Source organism: Xenopus laevis, chromosome 1L (genome assembly GCF_017654675.1).
Source record: "Xenopus laevis strain J_2021 chromosome 1L, Xenopus_laevis_v10.1, whole genome shotgun sequence".
Taxonomy (NCBI): Eukaryota; Metazoa; Chordata; class Amphibia; order Anura; family Pipidae; genus Xenopus; species Xenopus laevis.
In genome coordinates, this window is record NC_054371.1 from 166045486 (window position 1) to 166064252 (window position 18767).

General features: G+C 39.0%; 1 protein-coding gene across 1 annotated transcript; it reads right to left on the reverse strand.

The window, feature by feature from the left end:
* Window positions 1-305: 305 nt before the first annotated feature.
* On the reverse strand, window positions 306-15468 carry smarcb1.L (SWI/SNF related, matrix associated, actin dependent regulator of chromatin, subfamily b, member 1 L homeolog). The gene is made up of 9 exons (XM_018261948.2): window positions 15289-15468; window positions 14498-14618; window positions 12986-13115; window positions 10993-11130; window positions 8174-8301; window positions 6778-6944; window positions 5703-5893; window positions 3480-3611; window positions 306-779 (listed from the first exon to the last, which is right to left on the reverse strand). The coding sequence occupies exons 1-9, from the start codon at window positions 15376-15378 to the stop codon at window positions 740-742; spliced, it is 1137 nt and encodes a 378-aa protein (XP_018117437.1). The 5' UTR covers window positions 15379-15468; the 3' UTR covers window positions 306-739.
* Window positions 15469-18767: the final 3299 nt, after the last annotated feature.

An 18767-nucleotide genomic window follows, 5' to 3' on the forward strand; every position in this document is an offset into this window, starting at 1 on the left:
AAACCAGTAGGTTAAACTCCACATGTTTGTGAGCGCCCCACATAACCAGTTAATAATAATCCAGTTAGTAACAAACCACCACTGCGGGACTTCTTTAGGACAGACAAGGAAACATTCATGAAAAGTAGTTACTTGTAGAATGCTTTGTCCTTGCAAAGTTATTTTTATATTATAGTTATATTTTTGAAACAATGCTGCAAAGTAATACTTACTTAGTCATGTTCTCAACCAAAAGAGAAAACAACTCATTAATAACTGCTCAGACAGTTGTTACCAAAACAAAGGGAAGAAAATAATCAACAAGGTTTACAGAATAATGAGCATTACTTTTATTTAAAAAGTTTTTTTGTTTCTACTAGTGCATTAGGCACCTATACAAAATAAAAATAAAACACAAAATGCTTTACAGATCACGTTCACAGGTATAAAGGAGGGCTTGGGACATCTGTCTCAGGTCTTCTGGTAGTCAGGTAGCACTAATGCGTCACTCTCTGTACATGGAAGGAGGGGTGTGAAGGAACCAAACTCAGCAGCGCCCTGCTGCTTAGAATGTGGAATGTTTGGGTGACCCGCTCCCTCTGATATGGACTCAGGAGGTGCTGGGACCACCGACCTCTCCTTCAAAGTGTTTAATTAGAATTTTTACTTTTGTTTGTTTAGGATCGTTACAGTGTGTCATTTATGGGGAGGGGTTCCATCTCCAGGATGTGAACCGTGAGTTTCGTCGGGAGGGGGCTGTTTACCAGGCCGGTGCAGTGTTGGCAAGACGTCTCATACGCCTATAGGGAGGAAAAGAGAAGAGGGGCAAGGTAAATGATAAGGAGGTTGTAGGTGTATGCTTAACTCTAAGGCAGGGATTCATGTTCATGGGAGATATTTAATCCGGTAACAGTGATCAGATAAAAATGTGCTGCACTTGACAATATCCCTAGTACACTTCCAATCTTCTTCATTACTAACAGGGAAAGAAAAAACAAACAACAGTTGCCTTACCTAAAATGTAGAATGCCATCACTTAGGGATATGTAGTTTATAAAAGGGTAAAGGCAGTTATTTCTTTCTAAGAGGAAGGGCACTTAAGGGCAAATAGAGCCTGCATAATATCTATTAGTCATGTGGCACAATTAAGTGGCATAAGTAGGATAAGACTGTTAGTTGTGAGAAGCAGCATTATGTTCATAATCAATAAAATAAGGCCATGTGATGCGAAGATAAGTAACATCAACAAATACTATATATGTATGAATATCACATAATGTTGTCATGCACGTGTTAAAACTGCATTTCCTTCAGATGCTCCAAAGGCATTTATATTAATATGTTCCTATGTAGCAGCACTGGTCGCCATGCCAGGCCCTTTACATATAAGCTATTTAGAATACAATGTTTTTAATACTTAAATTGTGCTTAACATGTTCCTGAAGGTCATTTATGGTTTTCTACTTATTAAGTCTTAAAACCTTCCATACACAAAACGCAATTGTTAACGCCCAAAAATATTTTACAGGCAGATTCTGGCCAAATAAAACTAGTCAAATACAGTATGCATTTAGGATATTCACTTTTTCGGTGTTACTCTTACAAGTTGGGAGTGAGCAGCCCCTCCAGTGCGTCTTGCATTTCTACACTGCCATCTTTATGTAATTGTCAATAAAGAAACTCTTAACATACATAGGCTCCCCCTTGTAATTCTCTACCTTGCTTAGTTTCCAAAAGTGCAATAGGTTATTTTGCCCCTTCAGAAACAATTAAGGATTTAAGGCTTGTACGTTTAAATGGGAGCCACTGCAGACGGAGGTACACACTACTATCTAACTAAATTCAGCCATGATTGATACTAAACATCACTATTTGAAAAGCAAGACTTAAGGTAAATCTAAGGAGCTGGAAAAAACAAACAGTGTACACAGATTAAGTTGTTATACTTTTCAAATTTGTGGTATATTTTCACAATGTAGGAGTCATCTTACGGAATTTTGCCACTGTTAAAAAACTGACTCAAATTTTTAAAGAAACCTTGCCTAACTAAAGATAAAAACAATAACTGGATACTTTGGAAAATCTAGTTGATGTAAGTGGCCTTGCTAAGATCTATTTTGCTAATGTTAGCAAAGAAAAAACGCTGTTAACCACAGCCCTGAATTACTTAAAACCTGTATCTAAAAATTAGCTCATTGCTCACAAGACAACAAAGGTCAGAAACAGACACGACAACCACTGTTAATTACCATTAAGCCCACTAAGCACGATTTTACCATTTAGTAGAGGAACTTGCAGTGTACCAGAAAGTGCAGAATCAAAGTCCACCCAGAGTATGTCCCGCATTACTCTACATAATTTTGCTGGACAAACATTATTTAAAAGGCCTAACAAAAAAGATAAAAGGTGCAAATAAAAATAAATACATAGAACCGAACAACAAAATGTGGTAGAATTATTCTTTGGGATTGGCTTTCCTATCACTTGACAAAGCCAAAAAAAAAAAAAAAAAAAGAAAAAAAAGGAAAAAAAAAAAGAGTCAAAAGATTAAACTGCCAGTTCTAGTGGGCTGAAATCATTTTTAAATAATCACCCCAAAGTGGAATATTCTTCCAACTTGTACAGTGTTTCCTTACCCTCCAAGGAAACCATAATACTGCAGCTACACTGTCATATGCAGAAATTTCACAAACTTACAATAATACTGCAAAAATGTATTTCATAAAGCCACCAACTCTGCATAAAACAGGGAAATATTTGGCCTGAAACATGCATCAGCATAACTATTCTCTACAGGTCAAGCCAAAGGTATATTTGATAAGCATACCATATAAAGCAACAATTCTATTTAACAAGACAACAATAAACCATTGTTTTGGCACCAGATTTTAGCTATTGCTAGGCAATACAAAGAACACTAAAGCTACCCCTATGCATTCAAGACGCTATAGAACATACTTGATTCGCTGTGGCCATTTGTTGTAAATAGGGGTAAAACCCTATGGCTGTTAAAGGGACCCGATATGAAGTGTTTTGCATGTTCCACTGGCAGAAAACGATAAAGGATGATGACGGTTTATCTCAATGTGAGACAAGGGAGCAGAAATTTGGAGATGTATATAAGTACATTTGTCACTAAGGCCAATTAGGGCTAAGAGCATAGAAATAAAAAAAATCCCAAAAAGACAAAAACTGGCAAAATTGACAACAAAAGGTGCTACTAAGCTAAAGGCGAGCACTGGGAGAAATGTCCAATCCCCCCAGCTAAAGTCAGATTAAATACCAACACATCACTTGCAAAGTGCGATAATTAAAAGTGCAGCTCCTTCGGCTGAAGCAACGACAGCACAGACACAGATAAAGACACATCACATCATAGGCTGGTGCGTATAAGCTGGAAAGTCTTCCTCGCAGAGGCTCCGAGGAAGTTCCACCTTGTTGTCTATATTCTACCCCGGCGGGAAGCCCGGAAGGAAAAGCGTATGAAACGACGGTGGCACCTGGTGTTCCGGTCCTGGTCCCGGATCTTCTTCTCCATTTCGGCATCAGTGAGGGTCTCTAGGAGGGGGCACCATTGGTCAGCATCACCTGTATTTCGAATAGCAATCTCTACTGTCGGCAATGGGTTTTCACTGGAAAAAAAAAATTTATGTGAGAGGGATAAAATACATGAACAGAATGACATGACTAATAATGGGAGTTTTAAAAGCGCATGGGCTACAGAAAAAAATACAAAGTTTCATAGTCACATTGGGAATTTCTTTTTTGCACATGTAATGGCTTCACTAAACAAATGCCCTTGGCAAGCAAAAAACATTTAATTTTAAACTATTTTAAGAGCAGGAAGAAAACATATGATTCTGTGCATAGAAAAGGAAATCAGATCATTAATTCTGACTGATTAAAAGAAAAAAAAATATTCATCTCAGATAATGATTCATTTTTGAGTATATAAAACACACAATCCAAATGAATGTCTGGCAGGAGCAGCACACTAGCTAAGCCTACGGAGTGCCAAACAGAAAAAAGTTTTGGGAAAAAACATTTGTAATAGTCAAATTAAATGAACACAGACTCAAATAACGTTTGTACTTGCGCCTTGAAACAAATGAGTAATGTTCAGTAAAACAGGGAACAGGGGGGAGGGAATCTTTTATGTACATTTTAAACTTTGTCTTTAAGACCACAGTGGTTTGAGATCATATATGAAACCTGTAGAATTTTACTAACATTTATTAACAAGGCAAAGAAAGCAATTTTATATAAACAGGATATACAGTTCCGTTTGAATTTATTTGATAACAGCAATGTTATTCTCTGAGACAATTTTATTTAAAGCACTGAAGCAAAAATTTGCTTTTTAACTGATGAAATCATATAGGCTACAAATACAACATTACCTGATGTATGGTTTTTGCATAAGAATTTAGAACACACTTCAAACAATAACTTTTGCAGCAGTAACAGCTTTAACTCTTTTGGGATAAATATGTACCAGTTCAGATGTGCTTTTGGCTCATTCCTCAAGGCAGATTTGGTCCGGTTTATTCAAATTATGCTTGAACACCTCAATTTTCAAATAATGAGACAGATTCTCAATTGGACAGAGATCAGAGCCACTGAAGAACACCTACAGTGAAGCATTGTGGTTGCAGCAGCAGCAAGCTTTATGGTCGCTTTTCATCAGGCATTGGGCATCTTGTTAACAGGAGATAAATACAGGTAAATACGGCTAAAGAACCTGTTTGATGCTGCATCCCAAATTAAAATAGCATTGGAGGGGCTCAAGAACAAAGGGTTAAATGCCCAAAGCTCTAATCCAGATCAAATTTTGAATCTCTGGCACTGAGAACTGAAGTGTACAAGAGTCCCCTGACTAGCCTCAACAATCTAGAATGGGCCCAAATCATGTATGCAAAGCTAGTACTTACTCCCAAAAAACTGATATTGCTGCAAAAGGTGGTTCAACCAAATAATAGGGATGAAAGTAAGTCATGCATTTTTAAAATCTTCTTATGCAGAGTATGGCTTGTTTGTATACAATATTATATTATTTGAAAACGTATAAAATATTCAAAATAAAGAATACATCTGTCTAAAATCTCATTGGGGACAGAAGAGACAGTTAAAGGAAATCATATCATGTACATTTTATTTCCTATTTGCCTTATTCAGGAAACAAACCATGCTACAAACATTCAAGAAGCTACTAGGATACAAACTCTGGATTGAGTGCTAATATTCCAAAGCCATAAATGGCAACAGTATGTATGCATGTTCGTACAACTTTATTATTGCTATTAGGGAGCTGCAACTTCGTACAATGCCTAATTTTAACATAATAGAAGTACACACAGGGAGGACAAGTCACATAAGACACAATAAATATGCACAGTACACAGAGCTTATATAATGGGACATCGAGTGTAAGCACTATGTGGTAAGAGACACTATAGGAAGGAGGTCCCTGCCCCGTAGAGCTTACAGTCCAAGTACCATATATTTATGACCATTAAGTACCCTGTCCTATTCTACAGAAATACAAACAAATGACTGCATGCTGTGAGCAAGCATTATGGCAGTCAATAATGGTGGAAATATTCTGAGTACACATAAAGGCTTGGTTTAAATTTACCATAAGTGGGCTATAATTTCAAGCATTCTTTGTTATCTAGCTGTATAAAACAGCAGAATTTCTAGGTAATGCTTCCGTTAACACTTACCTAAATGCATATGTCTTTTGATGCCAGCTGAGCTGCCCTCGAATACTGTAAGCAATAGTTGTAACAAACTCCCCACCGAGTCCAAGTTCTGAGCATAACTTTAGAGCAAATTTCTCAGGAGAGTTTTCTTTTTCGGACATGTCCCACTCAAACTGGTCTACCAATGAAATGTTTCCAACATGGATATTGAGCTGGAACAGACATAGGAAAAGCATGAAGGAATGCGGTTGCTTTACATTCACTGCATAAGAAAGGATGTCTTATGTAGTTTAGGACAAAGCAGTGTATTACTTTTTGGTGGCAGAAAGTATTGGTATATATACTTTCAATTTTTACTTTTGGATTCATATTTGATGCAAAATGTTGACACCCATAAGCATGGCTTAAAGGCATAGAACATTAACTGTGCTTTAAGAGAATCCCTAGAAAAAGATGACGGCAAATACATCTGCTCATAAACAACCCTGGTAGGGCACTCACTTTGGAATGTACAACGCAGGCATAAAACTACGATAGTGCCAATGATGTAAACTCTTAAGTTCAGTCAGTGTGTCAAGATCAAAGGGACCCGACATGGAAAGGGGCTATATAGGCAATATACCTTATTTATAAGAAGTTTATTTTCTTAGAAGCTCAGCAAAACATATTGACATGCAGCCTAACTCACTTGCATATTTGTGTATCGGGCTTATAAAAAGTACTAAGGAAAAAGAGAGAATGCTCTGCAATGCAGCAACAAGTTGTCTCAGAAATAAAAGCACCTCTAAAAGCAAAGGCATTCAATTGAGTCTTAATTAGTGCCTAGGTCAACATTTACACAAGCTAGGCACTCCAATCAACATTTAGGAACACACCCTTCATTCGAAAGCAATTGTGTTACACAACGTGCATACTGCGTAAATATTGTTGGTGTGCAAACATTATAGGAGGCCAATGATTCCCTTCACTTACACCAGAATGTCAGTGATCGTACTTCTTACAGTTTGGCCAGCTATGGAGGTTTATAGTACACAAATTCGAAGTGAGTGTGGCAAGCGAGTAAAGTGCCAACGTGGTAGAAGACTTAGACCTGTACCTTGATGATGACTCTCTGGTCAGACTGATCTTCCAGGATGCTGTCCGTTGGATAAGATTCTATTTGCTGGCGGATAGCGGAAGCGATGGCAGGAACAAAAGCCAGAGGATTCAAGTCAAGGTCATCACAGAGAATCTCAGCAAACATTTCTGGAGTCATCAACTTCTCTGCAGGCAGAAATAAAGAACTGTTAACAGGAATATAGGCAAACTAATGCTCTGTCACATTAAACTCAACTTTGTTTTAGTTTAATAGTTTCCAACAAAGCTTATGACAATGGCAAAACTGTTATAAATAACAAATAAATGCTAAAACTATTTCATAAATACAAAATCTTCTTTGATATCTCAGTAGCAGCCATATAGTATCATTTCATACTTGAATTCAAGGTAAACTGTCCCCTTAAACAGTACACTATAATAGGAAGCAGCTGCCACATTTATCTGTGCGAAGACTAGAATAATCAAATCCATGGAGCATTAGAAGGGCAATGGCACAATGAAAATGCAAACAACTTTTTTTTTTTTTAATAGTTTTGTAATTATTTGCCTTCTTCTTCTGGCTCTTTCCAGCATTCAAATGGGGTCCCTGACCCCATCAAAAAAGTTAATGCTCTATAAAGCTACAAATGTATTGTTGCCACTTTTTATTGCTCATCTTTCTATTCAGGCCCTCTCCTATTTATATTGCAGTATTGTTTAAATGAATGCATGGCTGCTAGCGTGACTTGGACCTTAGCAACTAGACTGTTGAAATTGTAAACTGGAGAGCCACTAAATAATAAGCTAACTAAAAAAACACAAATACTAAAAAATGAAACCCAATTGCAAATTGTTTCAGAATATCACTCTCTACATCATAAGTTAACACAAAGGAACAACCCTGTTCACACATTTCTTGGATTGTCTTGGAATATTTTTTCCTAGTCCTTTGAATAAAATAATAAAATGGGAGTTCTACTGTAATATATGTGTCAGGGCGCTGCAATTCTGATTTCTTTGTATCAAACCGAGGGTTCAGTTTAGGATTCTGCCAAATCCAATAAGTTTTTTTTTTTAGGATTTTGTTTTTGGTGGAATCCCTAGATGAAAAAAAAAATGAAATATACAAATAAAGGCAGTGGTAACACGTGGTCATTTTATAAGGAATAGAGGACAGAGAAAATACATGGTGGTCTTAACTGAGCAACAATTTTTGAAGTAACCCATTTAAAGTAGTCATTAAACATAAGACATACTACAAAGACGTAGCGATGATAAATGAATTCCATTCCTCCCACTGCTGCTCAGAATGTTGGAGCAAAATAAGTGCAGCCATTTTTCATAAGCACACACATACAAGAGCAGATGTATAGAATACTTTATAAAGGACTTTATTAAAAAGCTTTAGGTCATACCATTCATGTTCCACGTGAAGGCATCTCGAAGCTTCTGTCCATCAATTTCCATGTCTAGTCTAATGGGAACCAGTACTTCTGCTTGAGCAGCATTTTCGTGAATGACGGCTGGATCATGGTCATCAAAGCTAAAAATGAAAACCTCACCATTACCAAAACTGAAAAGCAAAGCATTGATTCATGGTGTTTATGCTGTACACATATATCCTGCAAGCAGTTCATCCAGTTTATGGACAAAAATGTTAACAACTAGTGTGCTGGCCTGCAGAATTAATATTGCAACGACAACATACCAGCAGGCAGGTGCTCTAAGTACTGGTAAGAGTCAGAGTAAGCAATTTAACACCCTCTGTTACATAAAAAATATCCCTGTAGTGTTTTTTTGTACTTCAAAATGCATAAACAAATGAAATCACTTAATCCTCTAATGTAACAGAATAACAGGCAAGTATGAAAGCATGTGCAAAAAAATGACAATGGATTCTATATTTAGCTATTATAACAGTATCCCACTGAACACAGTCTAAGACAGTGATCCCCAACCGGTGGCTCATTCAAAATCATGATGCTCTCTGACCCCTTGGATGTTGCTCCCAGCGGCCTCAAAGCATGTGCTTATTTATAAAATTCCTGAATTAAAGACAAGCTTTATGTGCATGAAAATAATGTGTACTGCCAAACTGCGCCTCCTGTCAGCTGACAACCCACAAAGGCTACCAATAAGCATCCCCAGGAACTTTTTGTCATGCTTATGTTGCTCTCCAACCTTTTTTACATTTGAATGTGGCTCATGGTTAAAAAAAGTTTGGGGGCCACTGGTCTAAAATGATGGCCCATTCTATCTTTGACACTTAAGAGAGAAAAAGTTGCAGAGTCTAATGTTGGGCTCTTTTAGGACTGTGGCACATTTGTGAAGAAAACTCAAAACTCAGAACTGTCATTGCTATTGTACCTGAAGAAAAATGATTGCTTTCAACCAGAGGTGCTCAGTCTGCTCACTAAAACACTATACCAATATTCACTAAAACACATCTGGATGACTGCCCAGACTTCAGAGGAAACTTTTATAGACGAATGAGTCAAATATGGATGACCTAAGCATTCCAAACAATGAATTTGCAGACACAACTGCACCTGTGTAAAATTAAAACAAATAGTATACATAAACAAAGAGAAACTATGGCAGAGCCTGAAAAGAAAAGACTCGAATGTCATACCAGCATAGGGGATTAACCAAACTTTATGTTAATCAATGTCAATGGTTCAAAAATGAGTCTGTAAATTCTTTATGTAAAGGGCAATTTAATGAGATACTGTTATGGGAATTTCTTTTCAAAATGCATCAGTTAATAGTGCTGCTCCAGCAGAATTCTGTACTGAAATCAGTTTCTCAAAAGAGCAAACAGATTTTTCATATTTAATTTTGAAATCTAACATGGGGCTAGACATGTCAGTTTCCCAGCTACCCCCAGTCATGTGACTTGTGCTCTGATAAACTTCAGTCACTCTTTACTGCTGTACTGCAAGTTGGAGTGATATCTTCCCCTCTCTCACCCCAGCACCCTGAACAACAACAGAACAATGGGAGGGTAACCAGATAGCAGCTCCGTAACACAAGATTACAGCTGCCTGGTAGATCTAAGAACAGCACTCAATAGTAAAATCCAGGTCCCACAGAGACACATTTTGTTACTTTGAGTAGAAGAAACAACAGCCTGCCAGAAAGCAGTTCCATTCTTAAGTGCTGGCTCTTTCTGAAAGCACATGGCCAGGCAAAATGACATGAGATGGCTGCTTACACACCAAATTACAACTAAAAAAAATACACTTGCTGGTTCAGGAATGAAATTTTATATGGTAGAGGAAATTATTGACATCATAAAAATCATGACAGAATCCCTTTAAGCTTTCAATTAAGATAACAGGACTATTGTGCTCTCAACAGTCAGCTGCCAGACAGAACCCCCTGTGCAACCCATGCATACCTTCTGGAGTTCACCACCATGAACCAGCTTCTCCTGCATATGCGAGTGTAGCATGTACCATTCCTAGCACATGCACTGAATTGACAAAACCAGCTACAAAGTTAGAAACTCTGGCAAAGCAGGTCAGAGTTATGTGCAAAAATTGCCTTCTTAATTCTGCACACATAAATACTATCCATTTGAACTAGAAAAGTGAGAACAAATTGATTCTAATTATTACTCCACTCTTAAATGGAATGTGCACTCATTTCAGTTTGACTCTCTCTGCAGCTAGAAGACTGCCAACTGACTATTTCTTGAGCATCTGCGTTGAAGCTGCCTGATGTGGCTGGGGTGAACTTAAGACTATAACTATTGAACAGTGCTACGCAATATGTTGGCGCTATATAAATACATGTTAATAATAATAACAGTAGAAAAAAAAAATTATTACGTAACTATTGCAAAGTTGCTTTTTTAAGGGACTAAATAAATCCCTAAACTGAATTTTCAACTTCTTTAATACTTGAGGTTCATACTTGGCACAATAAATACATTCAAATACATTTGCCTATTGCTGGGACAGAGACTGATATAAATTAGGACCTCTCTCTTTTCGTAAAGCACAGAATAAATGTGCTAGCGATATATAAATGATAATTTATACTTTTCAAAAGAGTGCATTTTTGATACCAAAATATCATCAATAGCATTTACTGCCACTTGTATTAATATTATTCAGTCGCAACACTGAGAAAACTTTGTTGTTAAGAGCCGACATATTTGCGTTTACAAAACATCTGTTTTTAAACATGTTTATATTATCATATACATAATATAATCTGTAATGCTCACCAGAGTGGAAATGTCCTTTTCTTGTCTCTGCCCATACGATTCCTGTTTATAGTAGTAGAGCAAGGCACTGCATCCAAGTGGTGGGAGCTGTTGGGTAGGGTTGGAACCCATTGGCTATTTCTCTTTGCCTTCTGTTCCCTGAAAAATACTTAGAATATGAAGTGTATCTACTGATTTATCCAATATAAAAATGCAAAACACCGCTATTTTATACATTGAGCTTTTAGGCATTGTTTGTAAGATCAGGCCTAGCAATACTGAAAAAAGCAATACTGCACTTTTAAAAATACACCACTCCCATCAGTATTATTTTCTGGTTGTAATATAAAAAGAGAGGAGTATAAAGCACCTTCCACCGATCAAAAAACCACATATATGTTGTGCAGGGTCAAGGGTTAATGATAAATATTCAGTAGAGAGTAAAGAATGACCCAAAAGTTGCACCACCCCATTTATTATTCCATAAATCCCATTAACAAGGAAGGTAAAACTTAACCTTTATTGGTATGTATTAAAATAACCCAAGGGTGAAAAATCAAAAATGATTAAAATTACAAAAAGGCCCCAGATGCTTAACAATTGATCGTATTCAAGCCTGATAGGATCATATAAGAAGCATCATCATGGGGATTACCTAAGTAAAGTTCTGTAAATTATGGCAAAATGGCCATAGTGGTAGCACTCAATTCCCCAAAGGGTTAATCCACTAGTGAGTGCAAAGTGATATAAGATGCGATTGTTAGTCAAATCAAGATGAACCGTGGGCATCATACGTATCAGCCCACAACGATATCCGAAACACCCTCATGTGACAGGAAATATATGTTTCAAAAGCCTGTCTATGGAGATTCTGTTATCGGCATTACTTGATTTCAATGTTAGCCACTATGTTGCCATTCAATCCCCCACCCTTGACACACCCCAAGTGGTACTGTGTGGTCAGCGGTGGAGTATGTTACAGCCAAAGTAACTTGAACTACAGCAAATGAGCTCCCTGCCTAATTCAGCTAAAATTAATAAGGTGCGCCTGACGCGCGTTTCGCTCGCTCAGCGAGCTTTGTCAAAGGCAATCACCTTTTATTTTCTGGTTGCCAGCAGTGATAAGAATTACTAACCTCCGATCCTGGACCAGTGCTCCTCTTCTCTGAAAAACTCAATGGCCCAGGATACTATTCCATTGAGCTACATTTTCCCTATTGCCCCTAAGATCCCTTGTGGCTGCCCTGGATTGTGGGTATGCACAGCAGAGTAAAATTGAAATTTGGACAATAAAACCCTGACTTATTCTCTAGTGTGCATGTAACTAGCCCAGGGCAGTCATAACAGATGCCTGAGACAAGAGAAAAGACGCTGATGCGGTATTCAGCAAACCCCACCCCCGGGCCCTGTGATTATAATCACTGGCCCGTGCCTGACAAATGGGCAACCCCAAGCATTTAACCATTTTCTTTTTGAAAAACAGACAGGAGATAAGTTAGGAAATAATATTTACCAATTACCCTAATCCACATTTACTGCTGATTAATTTATCTGTACTTCAGAAGAATATGCAGCAACCAAGTTCTAGACATAAAATAGATTTAATCTTAGTAAGCCAAATTTTTAAAAGAAAACTAATGCCTTGGAAGAGCCCCAAACCCTCGAAAGGCCTCAACCCCTCCCTCCCTCCCACCACAACACCAAGGACCAAATAAACAGCAGGTACATCTTTGTATGGCTAAAAAATGTAGCACAGTATGGTTGGCAAACACCATCTTGCACTGCTTTGGGTCCTCTTTACAATGACTGCCAACACATAGCATGCACAATTGAAGCAAGATTAGTATTGGATTCAACTGAGCATGCACCTGTGGCAAGATAACACTGATGAGGACCCAAAAAGGCACTCTGTTATACCTGCTGGTGAGGCCCCAGTGGGGAGGTTTTGAGGGGGTCAGGGGGTCACATTTTAAAACCTTCAAAATAAAAAAAATGAAATGTATGCATCACGCACCTGAGGTAGGTTGGTGGCTCTGTGCTAATGGAGACTGCTTTATATTTCTCGTCATTGCCATCAAGGATCTCTTCAACTTCTGATGCTTTTAAGAGAGTAACACTGGTGGCTAAAGTGGTATAGCCATGATCTAATGGAAGAAAACAGCAATGAGCAAATGGTTTAAAAACGTATATCTAAACTATTTCAGTTAGGTTAAAAAATAAGGCGTTATGAATGGGGGGAGGCCAAAAAAGAATTGCAAAAGCTGTTAAGTGATCCAGTTTTTGAAGACCATCTAGAATTACTATACATTTTTTAATTCTGTAAAGCTGTCCTAACATGGCCAGCTCTGGTTGGACATTATGGCAGATTTCAACCCTACAGCCCAACTGTCTGGGTATACATGCTAGGTTGGGGTATCAGCAGACCATTGTGCAACACACAGGATGTGTCCAGCTGGAAATTTTGTCTGCAATGCATCATGAAGGTGCATGCATAACACATCAGCAGATGAGAAAGCGAATAGGAGTTGTAGCTCCTTTTCACTGCCTGCAGTTTCAATTATGTAGGTAGTCACCAGAATAAAAGGAACAAGGAAAGGTGAGCACATACATGTATGTAATTTTTTTTGTCAACCGGTTGGTCACTGTGGGCCACCTTAACTTTTAGAAATATGAAGTCCGAAATGTAAACTGCTAATATTAGGAATATAGCCTTGCAAGCAACTCCCATGCCCTTTAATTTACTATAATCTGTAGGTTTAGAAAACAGATGGTTTAAATTCAGGGACAGAAACTTGGTTTGAAAACATATTGAAGATGGCTGAACAGAGCAGTGCTGATAAACATGCTGCAGTAAAAACAGTACTTCAAAGAAAACATTGTCATGTACAGGACAGAAATAAATTCTATGAAGGGCGAACTTTATTTTCATTTACACTGTAACGGTTCTTTAAAGTGGAAACAGATGTGATCAGCAGCATCCAGATAGCACTTTGGAATGCATTTATCCCCCCCACAAAGCTGTGATGATAGTACATATCAGTAGCTTCTCATTATGGAAAGCTACGCAAGCCTTTCATAGGGTCAAATTCCTTGTAGGTGAATATTTAGGTTATAAGGGGCCATTGAAAAGCACCATTGGTGGTAGTAGACCTTCAAATCCAGGTAGTACAGGTAAAAATATGTGAACACTGGCACCTGAGGAAGGATCAGATAGATCCGAAACATGTAGTGCTACCAGATAAAGAATCACTTGATTAAAGATAGTGGTTCTCCAGAGTGGTGATTTGGATTTATGAAGATAAGGAGAAGTGGCGGCTCCTATACTCTGTTGGAGGAACCTAACACAATAAGGATAAAAAGAGGGCCTTTACCTACACCTGATCTAACCATTTTAAAAATATGGAAATCCCAGGTCGCACCAACTACTATTAGTGCACTTAAATTGATCCAAGCTGTTCCACGTGTCCACTTACATGAAAGACAAGTGATTAGACAAACCACGATAATCAAAACAGGTCATATTTACATTTCTTTCCATGAGAAGACGCTACTATTTTCTTTCTCTCGTCTACGGTTGCCAATCGTCTCCAAAGGGAAGGGTACCGTTTATATAATGAGCCCCTGAACATGCGCAAGTAATTTCCCACCTGTGGATGAAATTATCATGAGTAACTTTATCAGGGCTGCAACATTTGACCCCAGCCCCAGAAACGTGATGTGTGCACCTGCAGTTGACAGCATAAAATGAGCCAACACAAAAAACAGCAGGCTGCCAAAATCCAGGCTTTAGGGGAAAGGTGAAAGTTGCAGTTCAGTCAGGGTAGGTTATAGGTTGAATAGTGTACTTCTTCTATAGCCTGCACACTGCTCTTTTATTGTATATGAAACACTGAAAATACAGCATGCATCATGTGCATCCAAAACATAACACTATCTTTGTTTACTTTCTGCTCTTTGTTGTTGCACTTCTAAACACTTAGCTTCCCCTTTAAATACACCCCCCCTGTGGTTCCATCCTGCAGCTTCAGCTGTTATTAAACTACACTTTTAAACTAGCACTTCCGTAATCGTGGGAATGATGGGAGCTGTAGTCCAAGAAGGGGCTCCCGGCCGGAAATACCACGCTTTGTTAATAAACTAATAACACGCCCCACCCACTTTTAATGTTTTACTCAAGTAGATTTAATGGAATCTTTCTCTCGCCCCCAATTCTACCCATAACAAAGAAGGAATCCTTTGTCCCAAACCCTTTCCTCCCCCTCCTTTGCAGTACGCGGTGTTAGCGTCTCCGCTTTTGCGTTTGCCCTGGGATCGTACCTCGGATCCTATCATATAATATTCTCCATCCTCTTCCAATTGAAATTTCACTGGCTTTTGACCAAACGTTTTACTTAACGCCATGATCATTCTGCCTCCGTTCCACACGGGCCCACCGAGCAGCGCATGCGCAAGCTATGTAGTACAAAGGCGCAGGCGTTGAGCGAACTGCATAAGCGCATGCGCAGCGTTTTGGCGCATGTCTTGTTCTATAGCCGCGGCCGGAGTAAAGTTTATACACTGATTGAAGTATAAAGGGCTTTCTTAGACACTTCATTCCTGCATCTCTCGCGATACTAAACAGCAGCGTAACTGATCACAAACTATTACATTTAAAGAGAGACCGGTTTATGTTAAATTACGCGTATTTAGTAGTTAGAGCATATTCATGCAAAGTGAGATTATGTTCTGTGTCTGCAATGTGGCTGCTGTTCCATACTCGAAATAGTAAAGAAATTTAACGCAATTGAACAGTATTACTTGTCCTGGTGGGGGGCTAACAATAGAGGAAGGAAACTGACACTTGGACTGGCAGTCTGGTCTATCAGTTAAACTCCTGGTGGGTGCGAGTAGGTTCTGACTGGGCCCTGGCCATCCAAGAACACAGAGGCCCAAACAGTCCCTACAGAGGCCACTGAACAGTCAACAGTGACTGTCTATGGCCTTGTATAGGAGCCCCTCTGGCATTTGCCAGAATCCACACATTGCCGGGCCTGGGCCCAAGTGTCAGTCGGCAATCCTGCTCATCCAATTGTTTGCATTGTGTGCCCAGGTCTGGACTGGGAGTCAAAATAGGCCCTGCAATTTCAAGTACATAGGCCCAAACACCCATCAAGCAGCCCACTAAATAGTGACTTTCTATGGCATCGTATAGCAGCCCCTCTGGCATTTGCCAGAACCCACAGATTACCAGTCCGGGCCGGTGTGTGCCTGTACCATGGCCATAGTATATTTCTATATGAGGAGGAAGAGAAAAATGGAGAAGAAATGGAGGGGAGAATAGATGATAATATGTAAAGGGAAGCTATAAAGAGAATACAGAAATTGAGTGAAGAGAGAAGGAAAAAATAGTTTGAAGAATATGCCCGTGGGCTAAGGCTTTCTTGTTGGTTCCTTTAGAGTGTTGGAGCCAGGACCGGATTTAGTCTGCCGGCGTCCTGAGGCCGGCAACATTCGCTGCCTGCACCCGCGCTTGCCCCCCTCAGCATCGCATGCACACATGGGGGAGCGACGCACAGCCAGGTATCCAACGTCCCAATGTCACCCTCCCACAAAGCACAAGCGCCATCAGTTGCAGAGGGGTTCAGAAGCGCAGTGAACTGTGCTCCTAGACCCTGTTCCCCATGTGCGGCTGGGCAGCATGCCGCCCCTTCATCTGTGCCACCCTAGGCCCAGGCCTTTGTGGTCTTGCCACAAATCCTGGCCTGGTTGGAGCTAGTCTCGGTGGCTGCAGTGCTAGTGCAGAGAGCAAAAATTGTGATCTATCAACTCTTTGATTCCCCTGGTAACTAGCTTCCCCCCTTATGGCAAATGAGCTGGCTGTAGGGGGGCTTTCCCAAAGTTTCTGCTAAAATGATTTTGCTGTGGGGTCCAGTAAAAGCTACTTAGGACCCTATGTGGTTTTTTCATGAATTGTATTTTTTTTCTATAAAATTAATTTAAAAAAATTTCTCTAAAACGTTAAAAAGTCGATACCATGAAAAGCAAAACTTCTTCAAGCAAAAGAAGCCAAAGTCCCATAGAAGTCAATGGGAGCTGCACTGATCCTATTGGACCTTTTAATAAGCATTCAAACTTTTAGAGGGTTTTAGATTTTTTTTTGCTACTAATTGGCTGAAAAAAAACGTATTTCTTGCACATAGCTCAGCAGTTTTTTTTTGTTCTTACTTTTTATATTCAGATCTTTTAATAACTTTCATGTTTTTTTGTGGTTTTAGATAAACAGAGTTCAATTGTGGTTTTAAAAAAGCTCTAATACCACTAAAATTTGACTTTTAATAAATGGTCCTCCCAGTATGGGAGATCCTGCTCATAAAATAAGTCCTTGCACAGAACAAGTTATGCAACAATGTTTTGCCTAACAAAAAATGCTGTTTTTGTAAACAGGGTTTATTAACACATATTGTAAAAGCAAATCTAGCACTCCAGCAGTGGCAACACAGGTTTTTTTACTTCATGAAAATATTCAGAATAACTGTGGCTTAAGCAATGGTTTAACTACAGGTAAGCAGGGAGTGTGACTGTACCCAAGCCCGCTTCCCCTTGGAGCCCACTGGAGACATATGTGTAAAGTTGGTAATTTCAGTGTCCACAACGGCTCACATCACCAATCAAGGGGTATGAACTATAGATATAGACTTCTGCAGAGATGCCAACTTGCTTCAGGTCATGAGGGTGATAATGATGCAATCCTGGATCTTAATATTGAGACACATATTGCATGTAATATATTTCAGCTGGCCAACGAAACACCTAAACCAGTGGAGAAGCCTGTCATAAATATTAATGGAGATCAAAGAAAATGGAGGGCACTCTGGGCTAGGAGAACCTTGAACATGCAAAATTATTAATTTAAAGAAGAGTGCTAAGATGTAAACATCCCCCTAAATTAATTTATACCAAATAGGACAATAGAAAGTTAAAGTGCTTCGTGAGGCTACAATTTAATTGTTGTTAATTATTATATATTTCTATATTTTCCTGTTCATCTTCCATTCAGTCTTTTATTCAAACTACTGGTGTCTAGGGTAAATTGGACCTTAGCCGCTCAATCGCTCCTTAAATTCCAAATAGGAGGGCTGCTGAACAAAAAGAAAAACAAATAAAACAATTACAAATATTAACTGCAGAATATCAGTCTACACCATACTACTACCATAAACTACACTTTTCAATTACTTTTTCTAACATGCAAAATTTTATTTTTGTGTTTACATACCAGTTAATTTCCTTTTGCCCTCTGATGGTGAATAAGGCATCAGAGAGTTTATAATAGAGTTCCCTTAATATATTTATTCAGTAATCGTGTTCTCCATTAAGGACCTTTTTAAGGAGGAGAAAAGTTAAAACCACTGGGGGTACCAATTTATAAGGCAACCCCTGACTGAGCATAATTGCTAACCTTTTTCCCCTTGGCCAGTATGCCTCTTCAACCGAAAACTTACTGGTCTGGGGTACTTTCCTGGGGAGTGTGGTTGTGCCATTGTTCTGTTCCCAGGTGTTCCTTGAGCAGGATTTGGCTTGGAAAAACACACAAAATGTCCTCCTGAGGCATTGCCTTTTAGGCCTATGGCATGAAGTATTCTTTGCTGGCATGTAAAAGCCCACAAATGTGTAGAAAACAGATCCGCACCCACGCTGGTTAATGCAGTCGGGGAGTATCCCCTTTTATTCAGCCACCAAACATTCAACGTTTCGGGGGGGAACACCCACGTTTCGGGGGGGAACACCCACCCTTCATCAGGAGAACATTTTTTAAT